Source organism: Microtus oregoni, unplaced genomic scaffold (assembly GCF_018167655.1).
Source record: "Microtus oregoni isolate MIOR12 unplaced genomic scaffold, Mior012 000055F_ref0000237, whole genome shotgun sequence".
NCBI lineage: Eukaryota > Metazoa > Chordata > Mammalia > Rodentia > Cricetidae > Microtus > Microtus oregoni.
In genome coordinates this window covers 1979774-1992994 of record NW_024543831.1, presented here as the reverse complement: position 1 = coordinate 1992994, position 13221 = coordinate 1979774, and the positions used below count along the sequence as shown (strand labels likewise).

The 13221-nt window shown below is 50.5% G+C and overlaps 1 protein-coding gene across 2 annotated transcripts in view; it reads left to right on the top strand.

The window, feature by feature from the left end:
* The first annotated feature begins 423 nt into the window (after positions 1-423).
* Tmprss4 (transmembrane serine protease 4) overlaps positions 424-13221 on the top strand; it is a 34457-nt gene continuing 21659 nt past the window's right edge. For both annotated transcript variants that reach the window (XM_041638556.1, XM_041638555.1), the window contains exon 1: positions 424-706. Coding sequence is in view for 1 of the 2 variants with exons in the window: in XM_041638555.1 (XP_041494489.1) it covers positions 704-706 (3 nt within the window). In the remaining variant the exon portion in view is untranslated. The remainder of the gene's footprint in view (positions 707-13221) is intronic.

Sequence of the window (13221 nt, the reverse complement as noted above, 5' to 3'; positions counted from 1 at the left end):
CCCACAGTGTCACTCTGGGTCCAGGGGATGACAGAGCGAACATCTTCTTTAGGGAAGAGATGCACGAACTCCCGATCCTATTGCCTGGCACGAACCAGCAATCTACTCTTTCAGCTTCCTTCAACTCCAAATCGAAAGCGTGTGTGCATGCATACACACACACACACACACACACACACACACACACACACACAGTAAAAAGACACACAACTGGAGGAAAGAGAAAGAAAAAGTTGTCTGCCATCGCCCAGCCTCAGCCAATGCCCGCCCTCCTGCCCTCTGGTTGGATGGAAAGCATTCAAGTGGGCAGGCTTCTGTAAGGACTCTGGGTGTGTCACCTGTTCTAAGGTCTGTGAATGACTCCAGGTGTTGTCCCAACCCTTCAAACAGGGTGTCAGGTTACAAGAGGCATAATCATTCCAGTTTGACAACTTCACCTGTTGGGTTGTAAGAACTGACCAGCCCCAGAGTCCCCAAGTCACTCCAAGACACAGTGGCAGGAGGAAGCTGGCTTGCTGAAGGAAGAGAATGCTGGTCGTCAGGAAGCAAGGGCAGCCTTGCACTTGGGCGCCCTCTGACCAGTGCTGACCCGGGCTTTCTGACCTACTGGCTAACGAGACTCATTTGAGGACCCCTCCTGCTGCCTTGGGTTGCAGATCTCGGCTCCAGGCTGTAAGAAAATTAGGAGGATTACCAAAGCAGCATGGTAAGTCTAGGGCCCTCGGGCTGGGGAGGGCAGCTGGCCATAAAGGGCCCTTCAGGTGGCCCATGGGGCCATTAACTGAGAATGTTGTGACACCTTCCAGGTTAAAAAATAGAGGTCATAACCGAGCACCTCCACTTCCAGCCCTTTGTGCCCATCATCTGTCTTCTCCATCATTAGTCATCCTTGAAGGTGGGCACAGAAGTCAGGGCTGTCTTTGTCCACCGATCGCTTCTAAATCATGCTTGTTTCTTTGTGTACTGTCTCGGGTGTGTTTGCTGGAAGATGCGACTGTTTCTTCAAACCAAGGGCTGCTTTGGTGCCACAGTGGCCCTCGGACACTTCCTGAGAAAACTGGCTCCTGTCATTTTAAAAGAAAACAGTAAAGAGATGCCCCCAAAACATTCAGGGATGTTTGTGGGGCCTTCTGCTTGGTCTCTTTAGAGCTCACCTCCATTGAATATCCCCAGCATCTTCTGCTGCTGGTTTGTCCTTTTAAGGAGGACAACTGAGGACCAGGATGGGGACGAGATAATCACCAGGTGGGAGCCCGGGGGTCTTGATTCTCCAATCCTCAACAATTGCTCACACATTAAAACGAAAGGGTCGGAGAAAGAACCAAGAAAAGGGTATGTGATATTCAAACATTTCCCATGACCCTCTAGTAGAAAGTCTGGTAAACTTCCAGTGTCCAGTTGAGGGCAGAGTGGCAGGACCACTTGGCTGTACTGGACCAGAGCTGCCTACTATCCAGTCACAGATGGTGCTGTGCAGAGGTGTCCCCCACCCCAGGGAGGGGTCAGTGGGGAGGAAAGGAGCAGTGTCAGTCCCCTGACCGTAAGCCATTGCTGAGTGGCACTGGGGAGCCCTGGGTTGCCTCTTGGAGGAGTTGCTGACAAGGGTACCGTTTCTGGGGCAGCTAACAGAAACAAAACCTGTGGTCCAACCAAGGGCCTAACTCTCTATACAGGTCCCGAGACTTTAATTTCACTGAGTCTCAACTCACTCCCCAGCCCTGCAGAAGGAAAACAGTGTGGTTCACGAAACCCCTGGAACATATACGGTGAACAGAGAGGCTGAGCAAACCAACATAGGTGAATAGACTCTGTAAACCAGGAAGCCTGAGCAAATGTAAGAACTGTACCCGCTTCAGGAAGTGATAGCCAGGACCACATCTCACTCTGCCCCATTGCCAGCAAGGAAGGAAAGCTTGGTGTTGCTGATGAGGGTTAAGGCAAGTGGGCACCATGGGTGCAGGGTCAGGCTAAGGATCATGGAGCAGAGGCGGGCAACATGTCGGCTAGACTGCAGAAGAGAATTGCCAGACTCAGGCCCTGAGCAAACTGCTAAGCTACCTGTGTGTAACAATCTGCCCTTTCCCACTGATGGAGCCAAGATGAGCCTAGCTCCCAGTCCACAGAAGAGAGGATGGGGAACCCAAGGCCGGATTCAGCCCTCCCTGTTTCTCCCATCTGTCCTCCTGCTTCTCCCTGTCAGAGTTGGTCAAAGTCCGCATAGAGCCGCCTCTTAACAATGATTTCCCTTGCGTTGATTTAGCTGGTTATGTCGAGAGAGCGCTGGAGCGGGCCACCAGTCCTGGGCAGAGTAAGAGCCTAGTGCAGGGCCTGGGCAGGACTGTACCAAATGTGCTCTGCGCTGAGACCAAAAGGATCTTTGGGGATCCCTGGATAGCCGTCCTGGCCAGGACTCATTACTCTCAGGAAGTACTGAGCACACCATGAACCAAAGACAACAAACAGCATTATATCCAAGCCTATGAGCCAAAGAAGAGGGCATTATATCCAATCAAGGCAAGAGTGATAACACCCAAGATCAGTTTCAATCCTTCAAGGCGTTCCCCTCTGTCTCTTTTCCTTGCCAACCTATACAGCACCAAAGTATTTGGTGGGCTTAGCTGGAGGACTGTAGCAAATAAATAAATCAGCTTGCTGACATAGAGACCTGGTGGCATGTGGTACCAACCCCTCAGCTGACCACAGAATCCAGGAGCCCTCTACTCTGGTGACCTCATCCTTGACTTTGGGGTGGCAAATTGAGAGTTGGGCAGTAGACAGACACTGGTGAAGTACCAAGAAAGCTCTCTCTTCAGGTCTGCTTCCCCAGCTCTCTCTCTCCCTGGGTAAGAGAATCTGTAATCACCGTGGCTCCAGGTAGCCAGCTACTTTTTTAAAAAAAAAAATTCACCCTGGCCAATGGCCAACTGTTAGGCAAGGGGTAGGGGTGCTGAGACAATGTCTGGGTGCTCCCTCAGAGGCACTCACAAAAGAAGATTACAAGATATTCCTGAGCCAAAAGAGCAGATCACTCTAGGGTGGCTGGATGCTATCCCAGAAGAGAAAGTGTTTGCTCTGGACTTCTGGAAGGATAAACCAACTCTCTCCAGGCAGAGAAGCCAGGAAGGGTGTCTATAGAGAGAGAATTGATGAGCTGACAAGACAGAATGGTGGTACGAGGACTAGGGACAACATGCTACGGCTGGAGCAATATGTTTGGGGAGCAGAGAAGTCACAGGGTACATGCAGTCTGATCCCTTTATCGGAGAACTCGGTCTCATAGAACTGGCCCATGGCTCAGAAGGCAAGGCTGGAGAAGGGCCCCGGTGCCATCAGCTGAGTGGCCTTCCTCCAAAGGACCATGTTTCCCACCAGGCAAGAACACGGTTTCCATTCCTCATGCAGTAATACAGCCTGCCTCATCAGCACCAGGCCCTAGGAAAGCACTGAGAGGTGAAAGCAACACATCCAGAGAGCATCAGGTCATCAGGCAATTCCCCTTACCGGGGCATAACTCACGCGTCAGGTCTCTTGTCACAAGATTCTCACCTACGTGATAGAGAAAGCAAAGTTCACCAAATCCAACTTAAAAAAAAAAAAAAAAAAAAAAGGCAGCATCCTACCAGAAAAAAAAAAATGTGTTTTGGACCCTGAAAACAGAAGCTGGGGGTGAGGGAAGAACAGGCCTGAGCCTGCTAGGGAACCCAGCAATAGGAAAAGGGAGAGTCTAGCAAACACAGTGTGGCAATCCCCCTGTGATGTATTTAGTGGCACCGCCCAGCCTGCCACTCTGATTAAACATCATGATTGCAGCAGAAAAACTGGTAAACAGAACTCAGAACTGAAAACACCCTCCCCTCCCGCTGGCTCCCAGGGTTCTGCCCTCCAGCTTCTAGCCTGATCCACGTGCAGATAGAAACTCTGAGGAGGCAGGTGAAGAACACTTTCTGGAGGACGTGGGTGACAGAATGAAGTGGCCTGAGCAGGGTGCAGAGGGGTCTTTGGTCATGGGGTGTGCTACACGCCTGGCTGGTGAGACAGAGGTGCCCCATGCTCAGTGAACTGGCTGTGGTCTCAATTTCTCCCACTATAGCCTGCCGGCTCTAGTTTCTCCACTACCCATCTGGGAACCTGAGAGTTTGCCATAGATTAGGTTCTAAAAAGACCCTGGAAGGCCAGGAAAAGATTCAAGATCTAGACCCCGGGTTCCAAGGCTGCACGGAAGGAGCAGGGTCAGCTAAACTGCTCCCCTCTTTCCAGGAAGAACATGGCCCTCCTTCTCGCACAGATGCCAGCGAGAAGGGAACAAGGAAGTAAGTGAGGCACTTTGCCCCAGTGCCACGCTGACACAGGAGACACTGCCACTGGCCTGGCCTGAGAGCTGGAGTCCCCCATGTCCTACAGAGCCACAGCAACTGACTTCTTGCCTCTAACCTGATACAAGAAGCTCAGCCCCTGTGCTCAAGAGGGACTCTGATATGCAGGGTCTCCCTCTGAGTGGGACAGCAATTCTCTGAGACTTAGAAATCAGGAGAGGAAGGCACAGAGAAGTCAAGTGAGTTGAAAAGGGTCACTCAGCCTCTAAGAGGCAGAGTTGAGACTCCAAACCCTGGAGGTCTCTTCGTCTCTCTCAGGTTGCAGACCCATGGGACCAGCACATGGCATACCCTGAGCCACTGTGGGACTAGGACATCCCATTTCACTACCTCCATGCTGCTGGGCTTTATAGCAAAGGTGCACATGAAGTGGAGACGCTAACATAGAGGACGGAGGACGAGCATGGCGGTTTTGCAGACTCTAGCCCCCCTTAAGATGCCAAAGATCATAGCAGTGGGGGCTCCAGGGAGCAACACACACGGAAGGAAGCCCTTGGGCATGAATCTTCAAGAAGCTGAGACAAAGTTTCACAGCCAGTCTGCTCAAGAAAAATTACCCATAATGCCATGAGACCATTTAGGAGAGAAAACTGATTTAAAGGCAAGCCCAGAATGGTGGTGCACGCCTGTAATCCCAGCATTCTGGAAACTGAGGCAGATGGACCGCCATGAATATGAGAGCCGCCTAGCTACCTAGCAAGTTTCTAGAGAGATGACTGTCAGTGAACCAGGCCGCAGACTGGTCCTAACTGACAGTAGAAGCTGCGAGCCAGCAGTCCTCCCAGATCACAGGCCCCGAGGAAGGACCTATGAGGCCCTGTGTGTTCTAGCCTCAGAGCCCCGCTGAAACCCGATGCAGAATTCCATAAGCAAAATAGAACAACCAGAGTGGCAGCGTTTAGAAGGACTGTGACCTCACCCACTCCTGTCCCACCTACCCATTCCCAGCACTGGTGGGGCTCTGCCTAGTAACTAGAAACTACTCCCAGGCCTACCTGTCTGCTTGGGAAATTCCTGCATGGCCCAGCTCCTATTCACAGACACCCCCTGACACACACACACACACACACACACACACACACACACACACACACTTTTAGGAAGTGCTTCTAGCTGCTGCAATCTTCCCTCTGCCAAGAGAGTGCTGCATGACTCCCATTTGTCCTCAGAGTCCTCTTGAGCCTCTCCCGTAAAATGGTTTGAATGGCCGTGTTTGCTCTATCCTTCTGTCTGTCTTTGCTTCCCTGACCTTCATCTGCTACCTCCTCTTCAGAGAGCAACTGATGTCATTCAGTTCAGGTTTCCTAACTGTCCTGGTTACCCTTGGGCCACAGTCTGCCCTCCTGACATCAGACCCCTGAACCTAGAAAGCCATCAAAATAGCTGTCCGGCTCCTGTCACATCCATGTCAGAAGCTGTGCGAAGCTCTCACCAGATAAAAATGAATAATTCCCAAGTATCTACTATGTCAGGTACTTGTCAGATTCTATTTAAATATTGTTAGGAATTATCAAGAACAGGCTCTCTGCTCATGGGCATGAAAAACTGCCTCTTATCCATCGCTGGGTCTCCAGCCCCTGAACGATGACTTTCTGACTGAATAAAATAGTATTATTACAGCTAATGGTCACCGCACTCTGACCCAGGTAATGTGCTGTAGACTTACATATTTGGGGCTCCTTAAGAGGAAGACTTATTAAAAACTAGTCTCTCTCTCTCTCTCTCTCTCTCTCTCTCTCTCTCACACACACACACACACACACACACACACAAGCATACACACACGTACGCGCACGTGCAATTGAGGCTCTCAGTGGTCAACACTTGTGTACAGAGCTGGGATTCAGACCCAGGTGGCAGGATGGCAGGTGCTCCATCCACCGCCAAAGTGCCTCTCCTAGCAGCGGCATCACGGCAAGGAGAAACTTCCAAAGCGCTTGCAGAGTTATGTGAGTGGGCAGGGAAGTGGGAGAAGAATGCCAGGTTATGCAACACCGAAGTAATAATGCAGAGGTCCCGGAAGAACCACCGGGATGCTATTTATAGGTTCTCGAGTTCAGAGTTCCCAGGAAAGCCATCAAGGAGTCACCAAGTCTTTTGCGGGCAGATCAGCAGCAGCAGCTAAACTTGTGTGCAGAGGTGGCTGTCCCTGAGGCATCCGGAACAAAACAGAGTGCTCCCTTCTGCCCTTGGAGAGAGCCTTGGTGTTGAACTTGAACAGCGTGTGGCAGGACGGGAGCCAGCCCAGCATGCCTGCTTAGGAAGAAGAGTCACAGAGGACCCCCACCCCCACCAGAGCCTCTGAGACCCTTCAGGCGGCAAAGATCAACCAAGGGGACCATAAATAACAATGAGATCATGAGAGGACAAGATGAAGTCCCTGCAGCCTTGGAAAGGCGCACAGCACCCTGCCGGTGGAGTGTTTCTGCGGAGCCTTTCTTGCTGTCAGTCATGACAGGAAGTTAGATGTATACCTACATTGCAAAGGGGGACGCTGGGCCCCGGAGACGCTGAGAACTGCTCAAGGTTGCTTAGGAGCTCAGTAGAGGAGCCACGCCCTCCATAGCAAATCCCCCTCTTCCCTTGCCACCTCTTCCTGCCCCTAAATATTTAAGGGACAATTCAGGACAGGCAAAGGCAATATGTCTTTAAGGACAGCATTAACTCTGTGGAATTCTTTCATAACCATCAGACTGCATTGCAGGTGGCAGCTATCTGATTCTGGTAAATACAGTGTTTAGAGAACCCCGCTAAGCTCTAGCCCCCCCCCCCCCCCCCCCCGCAAGCAAGCGCCCAAGACACCTTCTTCTTATCTGATCCTGTCTGAAGGAGAAAGTGGGCACAAGAATTCTGTGTGGACCTGGGCAAAGCACAATAGTCAAGAATTCAGAAATATAGGAGAGAACACACTGCTTCCCCCGGGTTTCAGGAACATGCAAGAGAGCTCACAGCCGCGCCATCCGGAGCATAGGGCCTCCCCAGGAAGCCAGGGTGTCTACCGTCCACTCCACTCAAGAGGCCTGCGCTCGTGCCTCACTCCTGGCCTTCTCATTGTCCTGTCCTATAGGTTAAGGGCAGAGAGCTTCTAACCCCTGCACCACACCTCCATCCCTAAAACAGAGATCCTTGCCTCTCTACCCTCCCCAAGCCCTGCCTGCAGTTAACAAAGATTGATTCTTAAATGCCAGAGCTGAGCAGCGGGCTGGCAGCAGGATAAAGGTGGGTCACCTGACACTTGCCTCCCGCCCCAGGCCTTGCCCTGTAGCTATTATACCTTGGAGTGGGGGTGAGGTTCTCTACTCAAATTGCCAGCAGGTCAGCAGCTATGTGGTTTATTACAAGGCACGGTGGTTTCTAATGAAGCAGCTGGACTGAGGTTAGGTTATATAGAAAGTAGACTTCTGTAAGAGCACCTGCACTGGCACCCATGGTACAGACGGCTGTTCCTATAGCAAGAGCTGGTGCCTAGCCTGTTTTGCTGGATAGACATCCTGAAAACAAGGTCGCAGGATTAGGACCACTTGGAAGCCAGCATGGCTGTTGCCACTGAAACCCCGCGTGCACCTTGAACTGCTGCGTCTCAGCAGCCCCTCCCTGGCCCGGTGATGGAGAGCCCCTCAACAAGCTTCTAGCCACCTTACCTGCCATTGTGGAGGCACCCAAGAGGCAGAGTCTTGTTTCCAGCCTGATAAAAGCATCAAACTGCCTGCCTTGCAGCAGGTGGACAGCAGATACCTGCTGGCAGTGGGACTGAGGGTTCAGGGATCAAAGTGGCTTAAGGCCACCTAGAGAGCCCCCTGGATACCTGAGCCAGCTGTGGCCAAGACTCACTCTTCTTGCTGTGAGCAGCCCCAGGTCTTCTGGCTCACTCACAAAGCAGTCCCCACCCCTCCCTGGGGTGCCCCTGTCACTCCCTCAGAGGGTCTGTTTACCCATCACCTGGCAACAGGATTCCCACTGAGATCAAGGAAAGCCAGAGCCCTCCTCATGGGACCCCGCAGCTGCCACAGAGAAAAGCAAAACCAGAGAAACAGCCTTTGGTGCTCTGCTTTGTCCTCCTCGGCCAGCTCTGCTTTGTCACCTCTGCTAACCTCTTCTCAGAGCAAGGCAATGTCTGAGCTGCAGAGTTTAGCAAGGCGAAGGATCTGCTCGGCTCTGTCCCTTGGGCCTCTTCATTATTGGCCCTGGCCTTTCCATTGTGAAATAATCAAGTGCTTCACCGTCTCTGAAAGACGGTTCCCAGTGTCCTGATGAAGTAGCCTAGACGTACAGCAAGGCAGAAGTCACACCTCCTTGGCTATCTCTTTGTGGTGTCTCTGAATTAAAAAAAAAAAAAAGCTCAACAAAAAAACTGGGTGGTGGTGGCACACGCCGTTAATCCCAGCATTCAGGAGACAGAGGCAGGTGAATCTCTGTGAGTCTGAGACCAGCCTGGTCTACAGAACAAGTTCCAGGATAGCCATGGCTACACAGAGAAACCCTGACTCAAAAATTCTCCACCACCACCCTCCTGCCCTACAAAAAAAGAAAACTGCCTGATATCTGGAATCATTGTCTCTGACTGAACCATTCAACATTTGGAGCTCAGCTAAGCCCAGGAACTTCTCCAGGGTTTAAAACATGGAGAGAGGGAGGAACCACAGCTGAGCAAGGGTGAATGCAGTAGAAGATGGAAGAGGTGATGGTAACATTAGCAGAGGCCCTCTTGGACACCAAGGCCCTGCTATCTATATGATTTTGGAGAGGCAGCTCCCATCCCCATTCATAGAGGCTTTGGCAAACCCAGGAAGCAAGTCCAGGTCTCTAATGCCTTGATACCATGGAAGGGCTGTGGAGATCCTGAGGGTGATCTTCTGCAGGCTGATTGCAGGCTAAGCAGAAGCAACAAGACCACCTTGCAGAAAGGTAGAGACTCAAAAGGGAGCACTACCTTCGAAAGATGCCCAATCACACAGATCCTTAAAACTGCCAGGAAATGAAGACAGTAGTCCCCCGAGTCCAGAAGCTCAGCCTGGAGAGCTGGGTCTGCCCTTCCCTTGCTTTGAAGTCACAGAAGCCACTTCGTGGATGTGAACTTTGACTTTCAGTTCTGTAAAGTGTCTCTGGGTTTCCCAAAGATTAACTATAATAGTGCCTTTGAAAGGAAGATGCTGCAAGCAAGAAAATGACATTCAGCTTTTGCGGGTGGGTTCTAGATTAATGCTATTCTCTTGTCAGTGGGCGACTGGAAAACAAGGCAGGAAGATGCTCTGAGCTAGCCAGGTAAAGGCAAGTGTTTTCCAACCATCACTCATCCACCCGTTCTACCTCCATCCTGTTCCCACCTGGGCACCGAGGATCTGGGCACTCTCAGCCTTCAGTTGAGCCAGCACAAGCTTTGTTCCAGATGAGCCCTAAGTTGGGCATGGGCTGAATCAGACCCATGAGTCAGAGCTCTGTACAGTTTGAATCAACAAATCAGGGGACCAGGCCCAGCCAGCAGCTGTGACAGAAGGAGTAGCTAGGCGCCATCCCTTAGGTTATACGGGGACTGCACTGTGGTAACGTGACCAGTTCAAGAGGTTAAGTTCAAGCTGAGCATAACCAGAGAAATTTCTACAATGAAGGAGCCACGATTGGTCTCTGGTTGCTTTTCAAAATTTTCTCTTCTCTGACTCTAGGGCAGTAATTTTCCTCTGTCTGGTTTCAGGGACAGTGACCCAGAATGGTCTCTAGAGACCCTCTCTTTCCGTTCTGCATCCTTGAGCACTACTGGACCTGCCGTGGTGGGGTCTGGTGGGATCTCTGAGTTCCCCGTGGTACCTGCATGTCTCAGCCCCATCCTTTCCCCGGTTCAGGACTGATCCTGGGCTGGGAGGGTATAGAGAACCCTTCGGATCTTCTTTCAGTTCTCCCCAGAATGTCTGTAACACTGACAGTTTGCAGTCAAAACTCAGTCCTACAACACCCCCACCCCATCGACCACCGGCCCTGATACCCGTGATCTGCAGCATCTCTGCTTCCTGGAAGTCTGACAGCCTCACATGTCCAACCTCTCTCTGTCATAGATGCTTGTCCAGAGGCTTCAAAAAAGGGCAGGGAATGAGCCACTAACTGGAAGAACTAGAGGCTACAGCGTAGCTCTCCAAATCACAGGCAGGTGACAGCCTTTTCGTCTCTTAGAACCTTGAGCACACAGCGTTGGCTAGACCACGCCTTTGATCCATGCTCACACTTCACTACTGACCCACACAGGGTTCGTTAGTAACACCTTAGCTAGTCACTTGGTTCAAGAAGACGGTAAGCCTCCACGCATCTACACAAAAACTGAGACTTAGGTGCTGGAGAGATGGCTCAGTGGTTAAGAGCATTGCCTGCTCTTCCAAAGGTCCTGAGTTCAATTCCCAGCAACCACATGGTGGCTCACAACCATCTGTAATGAGGTCTTGTGCCCTCTTCTGGCCTTTGGGCATACAGACAGAATATTGTATACATAATAAATAAATAAATAAATATTTTAAAAAAACTGAGACTTAGCAGTAACTTCTATATAACCATGAGATCCTCCCTTGCCTCTCACATGCACACGCATGCCCTGCTGCAGTAGGTGGGCAAGTCTCTTTGCTTATTAAGTTAACAAAAATTGTCTGCACTGAGGAGGAACAATATTAAAGGCTCTCTGCCAAGGGAAGATCTGCCCGCCCCGAGGTCCCATGTCCGTCATTGCTTTGCTTCTTCCGGCAAAGGATTCTGAGCTACATGGAACCTGTTGGGACTTTGCTCTTGTCATTCAGTTGCCTATGTTCCGTTTTTTATGTGATATAACTTGTAGTTCGTTTATTTTGGCTTCCGTGTGGTATTTTATTGTGTGACTGTATTTACAGGCAGATTCTTAAAGGCTGTCCTGAGTCAAGTCTTAAAACTGAGATAGACAGGCTTGTTAACTGGCTCATGCAACGATCCTTCAGCACTCACTCGACCCCATGCACTGAAGGAGAGTTTGGGTGCGTGACAAACAGGACAGTCACAGTCCTTTAAGATTACAACTTGTGACTTTGACTTCCCTCTCTTTTCCCTGTCTCTGTTTATAAATGAGTTCTGAACGTTTGGACGTCCACAACTAAGTAGGCTGCGGGTGGAAGCATTGCCCACCGCGAGGTTTCAGGCCACTTCAGCTCATGGTGAACGCCCAAGGCCGAGAAAGGTGTGGACTGTACATCTTCTTTGTTCCCTCTGTGTCTGGGCTTCTAAAATAATCTCTTGCCCATCATGGGTACAGTCGATGCCTGCTGAATTAGTAAAAAACAAAAGGACCTCATCCTACCTGCCTTAACTGATGCAGGCGTGTATACACAGGTAGAGGCCATGAAAAGGGATGAATTGAGGGGAGGGGCCCGCTGAATACATACTCTTGGTACCCTACAACCTCCTCTAGCCTTCCACATTCCAGCAGACACCCTGCCCTGCTTAACAGAAGCCCAAAGGCACCCAGCTCACTGGGAAAACCAGTCTCAATCTTCCGAACGCATACAGAATCCTCCCTTTCCCTTGTACCCTTGCCTCCCCTCCAAACTTGCCAACTTCTATGTAGCTCCTCCATCACCTCACACTTGCTCCAGATTGCTGGCCCCTTTCCATCATTCCAGTCACAGTTCAGACACGCCCTCTCCTGGGAGACCCTCCCTAACTGTTCTGACCCTTTCCCTTGACCCTTACCTGTCTCCATCCAGACACTCCCTCTTCTCCGTCCGCTTTCCTCTGAAAGTTGCCCCCAAACCTGTGGGTTTTTTCCCCCTGGCTTATTTTCGGGGGTAGTCCATCCTCTCCAGGCCCTCCAAGGGATATAGCACTCAGTTATCTGGTTTGGGCACCTCTCCCAGTCTGCTAAGATGAATGTTTATTGATCTTTGACTCCAGTTTCTTTTTGGATCAGGGCCTGGCACGGTGTGGACACTCTTCATACATCTACTCACTTTAGCTAATTTAATGCTAACCACTCTGGTTACCACATGCTCAGTTTCAGTACTTATTAATCTGGTTATAAGTTGAATGAAAAGACTTTGCCAGTTTGTGTGTGCACTGCTGTTGATGTTGTTATCTCCTGACTGAGTAGCTGTAGAGCCAGGTCCCCTGGTCTGTTCTCATCTTCATCCTGAAAGTTGTCCCCTCTGTCCAGCCTGGAGATGACTAAGGAGAGACTGGGAATGAGCAAAGCCTAGAGATCAGTTCAGTCTTTTGTAGGCATAAGCCAAATGCTTAACACAGAAAAGAGACCAATACAATTTTTTTATTCTTCTTCTTTTTTAAGATTTTTATTTTATTTTATGTGCATTGGAGTTTTGCCTATATGTATGTCTGTGTGAGGGTGCCAGATCCCCTGGAACTGGAGTTTACAGACAGTCATGAGCTGCCATGTGGGTGCTGGGAACTGAACCGGGATCCTCTGGAAGAGCAGTCAGTGCTCTTAACCACAGAGCCATCTCTCCAGTCCCTGAGATCAATACAATTTTTATTTGTCAATTCTAAATAAAATTTTAAAGAAAAACAAAACAGAAAGAGACAAAGACCGAGAAATGATGACTGTCCAAACAGAGAAGGCCTGCGGAAGCACAGAGGATGGGCAGACAGGAAGAGCTGCCCAGGTGTGAGCTGGGTACTGGAAAGCTCCCTTTATTTCTTGCCCAAAGGCACCAATCAGTAGGAATCAGAGCCTGTGGTCTATCGTGCCAGCCGTCCCGTAGTGACATCAAAGGGCAAAACCCCTCCAGGAGATTGCAGACCCAAATTTAGAAGGAACGGAAAGCAGGAAGGAGCTCCCCTCCCATCACTGGAGTTCCATGCTTAATAAAGAGAGCAGGTATGTCCCCTT